The sequence below is a fragment of the Alnus glutinosa genome, chromosome 4 (assembly GCF_958979055.1).
Source record: "Alnus glutinosa chromosome 4, dhAlnGlut1.1, whole genome shotgun sequence".
Taxonomy (NCBI): domain Eukaryota; kingdom Viridiplantae; phylum Streptophyta; class Magnoliopsida; order Fagales; family Betulaceae; genus Alnus; species Alnus glutinosa.
In genome coordinates, this window is record NC_084889.1 from 28,135,624 (window position 1) to 28,148,862 (window position 13,239).

The 13,239-nt window shown below is 35.3% G+C and overlaps 1 protein-coding gene across 4 annotated transcripts; it reads left to right on the forward strand.

Annotated features, from left to right (window-relative positions):
• Positions 1-209: 209 nt before the first annotated feature.
• LOC133865313 (uncharacterized) lies at positions 210-7,173 on the forward strand. 4 transcript variants are annotated; one of them, XM_062301694.1, is made up of 6 exons: positions 210-320; positions 553-695; positions 4,523-4,683; positions 5,376-5,462; positions 5,841-5,999; positions 6,903-7,173. In XM_062301694.1, exons 2-6 carry the CDS (start codon positions 566-568, stop codon positions 6,999-7,001), a joined length of 636 nt encoding a protein of 211 aa, XP_062157678.1. In that variant the 5' UTR covers positions 210-320; positions 553-565; the 3' UTR covers positions 7,002-7,173. The 4 variants fall into 4 exon arrangements, with proteins under 4 accessions (XP_062157678.1, XP_062157681.1, XP_062157679.1 ...); XM_062301697.1 differs by having other exon boundaries at positions 4,580-4,683; XM_062301695.1 differs by lacking the exon at positions 210-320 and adding an exon at positions 324-454.
• The last annotated feature ends 6,066 nt before the right edge of the window (positions 7,174-13,239 follow it).

Sequence of the window (13,239 nt, forward strand, 5' to 3'; positions counted from 1 at the left end):
AATGTCTAAAAATTGAATATTCCGTTCAATTTAACGAGATTTCCTAACGGAACGGGGGTAAAAATACCAAAATGATAGTTACATGCTCTTTTTTAGTTGAAGCGTTAGGTCATGACGACATATTGACAATAACCAATAGTTCATAGGGTAATTACCGCAAATATTTATTTTCTTATCGGGCCGTAGGCATATTGTTGTTCCTTCAAGATGTCCATCTTATTGGCCCAACAACTCCCTCCCTCAGAATATCTTAATTGGAATTGACTCAACCATCTATCCATCCATTAACGGTCTCCAGCCCTCCCCGCTACCAGTACCAGGTACATACAGCTACTCCCTCTCTTTCCAAAATTTCGTTTCTTTTCTCTTTTTCCAAGTGTTTTGCTAAAATATTTGTGGTTTAGCATCTGGGTCTTGCTTGTGCTTGTTCTTGTGCGTCATACAACCTTTCATTGTAAAGCATTTAACTACATGTTAACTCTTCAACTTGATGCATTGATTTTTATTTTTTTTTTTATGTGGGATTAACTTGGTTTGTGTGCGTGTGTGAAGAATATATGCAGGAATGGCTACACTTCCACATGGAAATATGAATTGCAGCATTTTATGCAAAAGGGGAGCGGTTTCACTCGTGGGTTTTGCTGCTCTTCCATTTTCTCAGTCGAGGGTGAGATCTTTCGAAGGTTTGGTTAGAGGTCAGTCGGTGATTTGTTTGCTTTACTAGAATCGGATTCTCTGTTTTTGAAAGTGATCGATCAAAAATTGTGATTTGTTTTCCTCCCTCTTCAGGCAGTTCTGTTTGGAGTAATCTTAACTTGAGGATTGTGTGTCTTTGTTTTAGCTGGCTTTGATGAGATGTGTGGATGTTGTGTCTCTTCTTCGATTAATTAGAGTTGCGTTTGCCTGGAAGGCGTCAGCCTTTGGGATGAGCAGAAAAGTTGAACTTAATGAGCTATTGTTTCCAAAAGATAAAACATAAAAAATAAAAAAAATAAAAAAAAACAAAGAAAGAAAATATTCAAAAAGCTAGTGCTTTTAGATGAATGAAGGCACGCAAAATTGAAGACTTTAAAAATTTATTTTTATTTCTTAAAGCCTCTTTGATAAGTATTTCAATTTATGTCACAGCATAGGCCTCTTGGTAGCCCTCAGTTTTACTCTAGCTGTTTCTCATATGTATATATTGTTGGCATCTTCTTTATTTCTCATGTGTATATGATTGGCATCTTTCCTTTAATCAATAAAAGTTGGAATGCATTTACTAAAATGGGGATTATTCCTCGATATTTGAAACTCTCCCTTGGATAATTTTGTTTGTAGATGAGAGCGTATGAAGTTTATTTTATTGGTAAGCTTCTGTTAGGGAAAATTTAACTCAAATACACGTTCTATGGCTCATGGCTCATTACCTTTCCTTTTGTTGAAGTTGTACGAGCAATTTATCCAAGGTATTAGCGTTATATGGTTGTGAGTTATTTCAAAAGAGGAATTTTTTTCTCATTGAAGATGCTCATGAAAAATCTTTTTTTTTTTTTTAAAAAAAAAAGAGTAAAGACTCACTTATTTTCTTCACTTGTTTGGTTTGCACATGTATTAAATGCCTGCCATAAAATAATGGCGACCTATGATTGACGGTCCTCACAATCATTGGTGCAGCGCTCCATCAAATACAAATTGACCAGGGTTTGGTCAGAATTCAAAGGAGCTAACCAGGGTTCTAGAAGTAAAATTCAGGCATTTTTGTGTTATAGTTGGGATATTTATCATAAAATTGTGCTTGTCAAGAGATCTTTCTCACTACAAAAATTCTCTCCAACTGCCAATTATATTTAATGCTTTGATCAGCTTATATCCATATCTGATGTTCTACTGAATTAGAAGTCATCTTCTAGGATATGGTTAGACCATAGTATAACCAAACATCCATCTATTCCAAACTACAATAGAGAAATAAATTGAAATCACCACTATTTTGTGCATGTTAGGCTATGTATATTCTCAAAGATCCGGTCTTTACTTATCCTTGTTCCTCACTCTAATTCACCTTCTCAAAAGAACGTACCGTGTCCCCTTACATGCAATTAAATAAACCTTTTTCTCAATGGGGAATCCAAATTTCCTTGGAGGGCCTCAGAATAAAGTGTTGTCTGTTGGGGCTCTTATATAATGTATAATTAATGGCCCCTGCCGAGATTTACCAGTGCTTTTGTCATCCTTTTCTGTTCCATGAATAGAGCTTGTTACAGATTTATTTTTTTTGTTTTTGTTTATTTGTTTATTTGTTTTTTGTAACAGAGCTCAAAATTGCATGCATGTGCTTGTTACAGATTCTGCATCCTAAGATAGTTGATATATTAGAACTTTGTTTTGATGGTCACCGCATCCTCATAAATTACCTTAGCTTGCCAATAAAGTGGGTATAACAGAAAAACGCCAAGAGTAATTGAATAGCCTTTGGTCCATATAGAGTTCTGGATCAGGTAGAATGCCTTTTCTCTCTAAAATTTGCAGGTAACTTATATTACTTTGGCTTTATTTTAATTGTGATTAAGCCTACTCCAATCACCCGAATTGTATGAGGATGATTCTTGAGTCTAAAGGATAGAAACTGCTATTCATTGCCTCCAAAACTGGGCTTTTCACATAAAGGATAGGAACAGTTTTGTGCCATAAAATCCTAATAGCTTCCTAGTCAAGCAGTAGAATTTATTTATCAAGAAAAAAGGCAGTAGAATGTTGGGTTTTTAAGGTTTCCACTAGCCATGCCATTTTTCATAATGCTTAGTTCCTGATTGATATTCAATTTTTTTTTTTTAAACTATCGCCTCCATGTCCCTTCCTTGAGACTGAACGGCACTGCCCCCTACAGGCAGAGATCAGCTCTATTCCGCCACCATATCCACCCCTAGCAGGGAGTGGATTTCACCATCTAGCCGCCCGTCAACAGGAGGCAGAGTCCGCTTGTACCCGCACATGGGCAAACATATAATTTCAATTAACCACCCTATGAATCTGTTGCACTCGCTCAAAGAATCACAAAATCCTTAGTGAGAGGCAAGGCCAAAAAACCCAATACCAAGCTAATCTTAGGTAGGGTCAATGTTGCACACCATCATAGAATCACAATTCTTTCAGCTTTGAGACTCGATCTAAGAGGTAAGGCAAAATAAAGTTATTAGATCCACTCAAAAGGGAGAGAGAGAGAGAGAGAGAGAGAGACCCTATGTTGAAATGAAGATAAATGAAGACAGAGAGAGCGACGATTGACAAGAGACAAAAGGAGTGAGAGAGGCCGATAGCGGCAGTTGGTGAGAGAGAGAGAGAGAGAGAGAGAGAGAGAGACCCTAGGTTAAAATGAAGATAAATGAAGACAAAGAGAGAGCGGCGATTGACAAGAGACAAAAGGAGTGAGAGAGGCTGATAGCGGCAGTTGGTGAGAGAGAGAGAGACCCTAGGTTGAAATGAAGATAAATGAAGACAGAGAGAGCGGCGATTGACAAGAGACAAAAGGAGTGAGAGAGGCTGATAGCGGCAGTTGGTGAATTTTTAAAGAGAGAACAAAAACCCTATGCTGAGAGGTGAGAGAAGGCCCTAAACGAAATCGAAGAATTGTTTTGGCAAGGGTAAATGGATTCTAGAAAAATCATTTCCCTTGCTAAAACAACGTCATTTTGGTTAATTTAAGAAAATATTATTATTATTGTTATTGTTATTGTTATTATTATATATGGGTATGTGGAGCCCATCTTCCACCCATACCCATATATTATCTGCATGCAAATGGGTGGATAGCTACAAGGGTCCCCACCCGCCCAGGTAATAGGCCGAAAAACCGCCTGTCACCCTTACAAGTTGGTGGATTCGAGTGGGTGAGCCGGTTTTAACCGGCCCGCTGCTCAGCCCTACCCATCCTCACCTTAACCTTTTACAAGTAAAATGTTGTTGAGGCTTTTAGTTAAAGTATCTCTTTCATCCTATCTATGATCATACCTGCGAAGCATTATCGTAGAATATGTAAGTCTCTTAACTGCATGGGGATTGAAATGGTGTGCAAGCAACTGTATAATCATTGGTTGTTTAGATGGCTCGTAATTGCATTTCTAAGGTGCTGTACTATTCATAGACTAAATGGAATTAGGCAACATTGTTACAATTTGTTCTGGTTCGTTAGATAAGAATAAGACATATTCATAAGGTCTGCCAGAATTACATTTCACAAAAAAAAATTATTTTACTTAAAAATACTTAAATAGTGACAAGAACATTGGATACTTAACATAATTTATGAAAAAGCCATAAAATAAGATAAAAAATGTTTTGATGCATGATGCTCAAATACTAGCATGAGTCATCTGCTGGCATTTTCTTGTCTATTGACTTCTTTCTGTAATAATTGTTTTTAAGGTTTTCTGCAAGAAGCCTTCCTGATGTCGATTATAAGACTTTATAAATCAGAATTCATCACTTATATAAGACTATAACATCTATTTAGTGATGCCACATCTTTTATTGAATTTTTAAGGACAAATTATCAGTCAAAGCTTATGTAGAAAGGAAACTTCTGTTTTTCTTGGGAAAGGATCCAACCACATGCTGTCAAAGAAGGTGATCTTTACCATCCCTAGATGTAGCCCTTCTTCAAACTCCAGTGGTAGTGACAATGACTCCTCCAAACAGGCTAAGGTATGTATGCGCAACAACCAGTGAATGTGCTTCTCTTTATCTTTCTGTAATACAATGCATGAAGTTATCCTCTAGAGCTGTATCATCATGTCATGCTATTGGTTAAACTCAAAATATAACAACAAAAAACTTCCACATTTGTTCCCATTCTTCCTATTTTCCTTTTCCGCAGCCCAGGGAGAAAGGTGGTGGTGGTGTGGTGGGGGGGGGGGGGGGGGGGGGGGGGGAGAGGAAAGAGGAAAGAGATGTTGCACAACAAAACTGATTTAGAATTGAATATGATCATTTTTTCTCTTTGCTTCTTCTTGGCTTGAAAAAGTATATATTTAGTTTTAAATTGTATTTGGTTAATGGGTCATCCTTTTAGAAACAAACATATTCTCGTCTGTTATAGTGCTTGTTGATAGTTTTGGATGGTTTTGTTTTGGGTGGCTTTGGCTTTAGCTGTATTGCTAGAGTGATTTGTTGATTCCTGGGATCTAGTTGTTGCTAGAGTGTATTTGTATTCTTTGTTGTGATTAATGAAATAACTCATTCATCCAAAAAAAAGAAGTTATGACTTTTGGGTTTCAAAAATTTTATTTATTTGGATGCTACCGTCAGAGCCATAGCAGTTCAAGAAAAGAAAAACACTAAAAAAAGGGCATTTATAGCTACCTATCTGTCATAACTTTTTCTTGTTTCTACCGCAGACGCCTTTCGGTTACACAAGGAAGGATGTTTTACTGATTGGACTTGGACTTACTGTCTTCGGTATTGGCTTGAAAACTGGATTAGAGGTATCTGTCTCTCTTACGTAATAATTTCAACCTTTTGTTATCCTTGATGTTTGTTTCTAGGTTTTCTTTTTCTTTTTCTTTATTTTACACACTGGCTTATGGTAAATGGAGTGGACTGTGTTAGATATGCCCAACCATATGATTTTCCCAATCTAGATAAATCTAAAGAAGTCATTTAAGAAATACATCCGTCAAAACTTTATAAAAAGAAAAGTCTTGCCTTTCTTCTTTTCACAATTATGCTTGCCCATAATATCTTCACTTTTTCTTTTTTTTTGGTGTACTGAAATGTAAGGCATTGGTTATAAATACAATGCGTCAAGTTGGTTCACTGCTAGTCCAGCCTTTTAGTTGTTCTTGTTATGATGTCATCTGCAGTTTGCAGGAGTTGATCCTTTGCAAGCTGGAAATGTAGTTCAGCTGGTACTGGTTTTGGGCCTAACTGTTGGTTGGATTTCGACATACATATTTAGAGTTTCAAACAAGGAAATGACATATGCTCAACAACTACGCGACTATGAAAACAAAGTCATGGAGGTATAGTTTTTTAAGATTTATTTTCTTCTTACTTTCAGCATACTTTTCTGAAAGTAAGAAACCATTGGTTCTTATGCACAACAAAGAAAGTCTTTCTTTCCTTTTTAGTTTTTGTCGTTCAACTAATGTTTTCACTTGTAAATAAATGTCTATGGATACATCCTGCAAATTTGGTTGATAGAGACAACGAAACAATCTTGAAATACTTATTCAGACAACAGTTTTCTTGCTGCATTCTGCACAGTCTAGTGCAAATGTATATTATGAAGCTCAATTCTGTTTTGAAATAATACTTGGATACTTTTTTCTTTAATTTTCTTATAGGTGCCCAATTTCTTACTAGAAAATTAAGTTTGTTTCAAACGGTTGGTCCTCATGCTGCTACTCAAAGTGGGTATCACTGATATGTTTTGCTACAGAAATATATGCAATGTATATAGGCAGTGTATTTTCCAGGATGTCTTGTATCAATTCCTTTTTCAAGAAAGAAAGAAAGAAAGAAAATGATCGAATTTCAGAGGAACTCACTTTACTTGCAATTTCTTTAATATTTGGGAAATTCAGACTATGAAAATCTTATTGGAAAAAGTCCCTCGCACATCTGTCTTTTACATCACAGCAGTTTAAGTGCATTATTTATAAACTATGATGTGCCACTTCATTCATTATATTTGGAAGGATAGATATTCCAGTTCCATTTAGCTCATGATATGGAAGACCTTGAATAGAATGCTTTCATATCTATTGATCTAATTATAAATATTCAAAACTAAACTCATCTCTGTTCTTGATTTCCTTTTCTTTTTTTTTTCTTTCAATTTTTGGTTACTCTTGATCTCCTTTTGCACTGGAGTAAGTGTAGTTTTCCCTAATACTGGATGGGGGTTGATGGTGGATTTGCAGAAGCGGATAGAGGGCCTGACAGAAGCAGAGCTGGAAGGATTGCTTGAACAAGTTGAGGAAGAGAAGAGACGCCTAGCTAGTGGTGAGCAGGTTAATTAAATTAAGATCTTTGTCATGTATAGTTTCTAAAACATTACCACAGTTATTGATGTACAACTCTATGTATATGGGGTAGTTAGTTCATACACTTCTTTTTTTATGTTTGCCTTGTCTCTGCTTGCCCAATAGAGACAGCAGGTTGATAATGCAAAATCCCTTTTACTACTGCAAATGAATGCAATATTCCAGATGAAAAGTAGTTAAATTTAGAGCAAATTAACTCTCCAAACATGGAAGTTTCATGTGCAGGTTGATAGGAACATATTGAAAATCAGGAATTAAAAGGGGAACCTAAGGTTGAATTTATAGAATAAAGCATGGACTTATTTAGTTAAGAAAATTTGGGGTTTAACTTACTAGGGAACAGCCTATTAGAGAAATCTAATCAAAATGTGTTGATACAGCTTATAAAGGAAATAAACATCTAGGGTTTCCTAACACTTGTGCAAAGTATTATTGCCCCTTAACCTACCTTCAATCCGATGGAAATTGAAAAGACAAGGTCACAAGAAGCTACTTAGAATTTTAAGAAATATTTGGGGTTTGATTGCTCAATTTTAATCTTTAAGTGGGACAAAGCAACTGGTATGACACTTTATGATGGATGTTACAATTTATACTTCAAAATTTGTAACGTAACAAAGATCAAAAGAAGCTGAGAAATGATATAAATATATTTCTTACATTTTTCTTACGCATCTCATTTTTAAATGTACCATTGAATTTATGTGACCCATATTGGATCCCACAAATTCAATGGTAAATTTGAAACTTAGTTGTATAGAGATGTGTATGAAATGTATGTGCATCATTTTTCTTTTGGATTGCGTTGTGAAATACAGCTTTTAAAGTCAAAAATAACTTTTTAGCAAAAGTTTCGTTAATAATGACTAGTCGTTTTAAAGTCAAGCACAAGAAAAAATCACCCAATTACATTACCAGCTAAATTCAACCAACACTTCAACTGAGAAAATCGTTAATATATATTCAACCATTATTTCCTTCAATCCAAGAATATGTGGGATGGTTCTTGCTTGAAATGGTAATATGCGAAAAAAAAAAAAAAGAAGAAAAAAAGCATATAAGCTTGGTCTCAATATATCAAAGAGTACTTAACAAATACCACCATATTATGTTTGATATCTAAGCATCTAACCAATACAAATTAGTAATCTCAGCTCTCGAGACACCGTCTGTTGATCGAGATTGGAGGATCTCCTCCCTCATCTTAAACATAATTAGATCCATCTCAACCTCTTTCTCTTGGAAATCTCACAAAATTAATAGAAGTGCAAATTTATGTACCCACCATGTGGCACATTGAATCGCAACCAAATCCTTTTCTGGTGGCATTCCCACCTATCCCCTGCCACTACCTTCAATTCTCATTGCAAGTAGTAAGGAACTAAGGATCCTCCTCCCCTGTTTCAAGAGGAAGTTCCACCCCCTAACATCTAGCTTTATTTCCTTGTTGCTTTGTTATTTCTTTGTTTCAAAGAATCTTAAAAAAAAAAAAAAAATCAATACAAATTCAACCATAAACAGAGCTAAGACAGAAATTCTTCAACAAATTATTACCAAACAAGCACCAAAAAAACTCCCAAAATAAATATTGATTTATTGTTTTTAGTAGTAAAAATTCGTGGGCCACTCTGTTAACACCATTAGAGACTTGGGTTTTAGTCATTTTCTGTATGAGTGCTAAGTATACTGGTGAAGCCCCTACAAAAAATGGAGTCATTTTTCAATAAAAATCCCATCAATCACCTTATGCCTCACACCCCGTGCAAGTCACCACTTTTCTAGAACTTAGCTCTTACTTGCAAGTTAGCTCTTACTTGTTTCGTCAAAACATTCCTACAACAAAGGAAGAATACAGATTTATAAAAACATATTTTGTATTTTGAGTTGTTTATTAATTTATTTGTTTTGAAAAAATAAAAAATTAACAAAACAATGGCAAACGTATCTCTCCTTATATGACTGTTATACGACTGAGATGATGTGGCAGTGAAAATCAGTAATTGATATTTTTTTTTTTTATGAGTGCTGATCCAATGATTGATTTTCATTGGCACGTTATCGAAAATTGTACGATGGTCTTGATTCGAGTCAAACAAAAAAAAAAACAAATTTGTGTGCCTAGAATTGTGGCCAATAAAATGCTTTGTTTGTCTACGATACACTACAATCTACATGAGAAAATGACTATACATTTATACTGGCTAGCCAAAAATTGATGATGTATTGGAAAAGCTGTTTTCAGAATCAACAATGGAAGCCCCATATGTCCCTTTCAACATACACAAAAGGGCCTTCAATCGACACCAGAGGGGGTGTTCAACGGGTGTTCATAGCCGTCCAAATTCTACAATCAGAATGATTGATGCAGGAGAATTAAATAATGATTGCTGATTGCATGTGAGAGTAGACTGTAGAGCCAAAATAATTGCAGTCCATTTGTTAGAAAAACATTAAATAGAATAGTTCAATGCCTATTCATTTAAACATTTATGTATATTTTTAGGTAGAAGCAATTATTAGTTTGCTCATGCTAAGAAAATGGGCAATAATAACAGTTAATTAAGCATGTCATCAGACATGTAGTAATGGGTTTAAAATCCTTGAGCTGATGGATGCTAACTTACCCTTTAAGCTATGTTGGAGAGACGGTTGGAGGCGGCGGAATCACTCCTTGTAGCAATAAGGAAGGGTTAAGTTGTAACGACTCCAGAAAAAATACCAGACACATTTGTGCTATCACCCCAAAAGGACTAGTCAATTTGAAACTTTTCTAAAATTCTTTATAAAGCTCAATTTCACATAGTAATTAGGCAATGTGAGACTTAGCACCCATAGATATCTTTATAAATCACTCACTCTATGTGAATTATTCATCTCTTCTCAATATGGGATTGGGGTGTTACAAATTTCTCCCTCACCTTAAACTTCTGACGTCCTTGTCAAGGCCACGTTATGCGATGCTCTAGTAGGCGTCACTAGGTAGCTCTGATACCATTTATAACGCAGGGAAAAGTGCTAGCCACATCTGTGCTATCGCTCCAAAAGAACTAGTCAATTTAGAGCTTTCTTAAACCCCTTATAAAGCCCAGTTTCATATAGTAACTAGATAATGTGAGGTTTAGTACCCATGATTATCTTTATAGATTACTCACTCTAAGTAAGCTATTCATCTCTTTTCAATATAGAACCAAAGTGTTACATAAGTCATCCCCAATGACCAAGATGGGGTGGTCGAATCATCTCCCATTGTTACAACAAGCACCTTATAGTGCAAGCCACCAGTTTTCTCTTTCTTTTAAGTTAGCGCGTTTTAGGTCGTTCATTTAAACTGAGTGATCATAACTGTGTGGAATGCCTCGGTCCTTACAAGACAATAAATATAAAACTAACGTACTTTCTTTTTCTGTACTATCATTAAAATTTCTAGTTTGTTAAAAAATAAGAAAATAAAAAAATTAAGTTCTGTTTGTTAATGCCTTTTAGAGTTTTTTTTTTTTGGTTAAGAGTGTTATGATGTGGTGTAAAGGTGAAATTAGTTTTGATTGTTTCATATTTTGAAATGTTGGTTAATATTTTTCTTAGGCCATTATTTGCTTCTCTAAATTTTAGCTAACATGCTATTTTTTTTTTTAGCTAAAGACTTTTTAATGCATTTCACACCCAATTATTTTTTATATTACTTAAATATTTTTTCTTTATTCAAGAAAGAATGAGAAATGAATAAGCCAAAAGGAATACTCTTTCTTTTTTATTTTTATATAGACACAACAAAGAAGAACAAGAGAAATTCAATCTAGACGGACATTTGGCACCCAAGGCTGGCTCAATAGTATAGGTCGCTTAGGCAATTGCCCTAAGCCCCCTATATTTTGTAAAGGCCTCCTAAAAAAATGTCCTTTAAAAAAAAATGAAAGAGCAAGAGAATGTGAAAGTCATTGAAAAAAAAAAATAGAGGAGGCCATTTGGTATGTAACAAGAGCATTTAAAATAAAAAACAAAAAACAAAAAACAAAAGGTAACAATGGATATTTAAAACAAAAAGAAATACCCCTTAAAAATTTGATTTGTAATTTTGCAGCTCAAAAATACGAGAATAATTGTTTCTTAATGTTTTATATTTAATATAAAAATGTATTACATTATTATATTATATTTAAAAAGGCCTCATCTTTACTCTCTGCCTCGACCCGCAATCTATATTGAGTTGCCCCTGTTTAGCATCCCATTGCTTTGAAGAGAAACCTCGAAAGAGAAGGTTAAGCAAGAATGCCAGTAGGGAAGCTGATGGTGGCCCTTTAATCGGGAGTGTTAACAAGAGAACCTTAACCTCATAAAACTTAGCTCTTGACTAACTTTCGAGAAAATTGGAGAGGTTAAAATATAAATATACAACAATTGAGGGATCTTTTACTAGGACGTTGAGTCTGACGCTCAACCAGATCGTAAGTTGTTTGAGCTTAGATACGAATATGAAAATACGAGAAACCAAAAATTGCTCTTTAAAAAAGAGTAAGGCAACAGTAAATCTGCTGTGACATATCCATAGTAAATGTGACATGTGTAACTGACACGCGCTAAGGAGGTGTGTATTGTACACCCGTAGGAAGCAGAGTCAGTCATAGGGAGGAATATAACATATCGGTGAAGGTAGAGAAGAGGCGCGAGGATGACCGAGGTAGAAGGATGAATATAAATCTGACCTCTAAAACCTTAAGCGAGAAAGAATAAAAGGAAAAAAAACAATAAAGAATAAACCAATCCAAAAAGACTAAATGTAAAAACATCATGCCATAGTGGGAGGGGAATGAGGAGGAAATAATATCCTCCTCCCGAGCACGGCAGCTTGTTTGGAAAGTTTTTCTCTCTTTGCATCTTGAGATTCACCAAAAGAGACTGTTAGGGAAATTTACATGAATTAAAAAGAGATTTTTAATGACCCCGGACAAGGGCAGAGTCCGACGACAACGACGTGGAGAGTCCGGAGAAGAAAGGCGGAACAGTGAAATATTAAATGAGGGCATTAATGGGAGAAATCACTTCACAGGAAAGTAGTGGTCCATCGGGTCAAAGACGCCGCCGCCATACAGGAAAGCCTGAGCTGCGGCATGAGGTGACCGTTTGGAACGGCTGAGAGGCATTAATGAGGAAAAGATAAGCATCTCAGAGTAATAAATGGTCGTACGGACTAAGGGAAAAAGGAGAGGATAAAGAACAAATGAGGAAAAAGAAGCAACACATGATATGTTTTCAGGTGAGAGAACCCAGAGAAGTTTTATCCATCCTACACACTGAAAAACTCCTACTAACTTGATCGTCGGAGGGGATTTGGCCGGAAACCCCGCCGGTCCTTTTTGTTTTGCAGGACTTGGAGAAAGTTGCACTCTGGCTTCTGGTCTAATTGTTCGAGGTCCGAGAGCACCAGGAGCTGACACGTGTTATATTTAAAATTTGACATCAACAGAGACAATGTTTAAATTAATCATTTGATCTGTAGAATCTATATGTAAGTCTGCAGAATTAATGTTTAATTTTTTTAAAAAAAATGTACATAAAATATATAAAAAAAAATGTATGTGTATAATGTCTTGATAACACGAATATTATTAAGCAGCCCCACTGTCTCAATCCTCAACAATAAGCAAACAGAACCACATATTGACAAGGCAAATAGGCAATGAATATAGAGCTAACGTGCTTTTCTTCTTCTCAATTATGTATTAAGGAAAATTTACTTGCCCTCTTTCAATTATTTTGTACGGAATGCTATTGCATTGATCGGGAAGGAAAGGACAATTAGGACATTCTCCGGTAAAAAGATAGAAGGTCAATTTTTCTTCATTTTTTTATTTTTATAAAAATTTTAAAATTTTAAATTTAACAAAAAGATTTTAACGAAAAGTGATTAAAAAGGGTTCAAAATCTGGATTACAAATTTTTAAAATTTAAAAAATAATTGAAAAATATTGGATAGTTTAGGGTAAGTAAAGTAAAAGTTTTCCAAGACAAATTTGCGAACGGTTTACCTGAATTAAGCGTAACATCTTTACAAAGAAACGCGTTGGGTCCCAATCTTGACTGCATGTACGCCAGGTGGCACGCTACAATATGCGTTGGTCATATTGTTTTAAATTCTTTATTAAGAAAAATACAATTATCTCCCATAATCTTCCCAAAACGACAAAGTCTAAGACCAATCATTATACCCCTCCTGTCT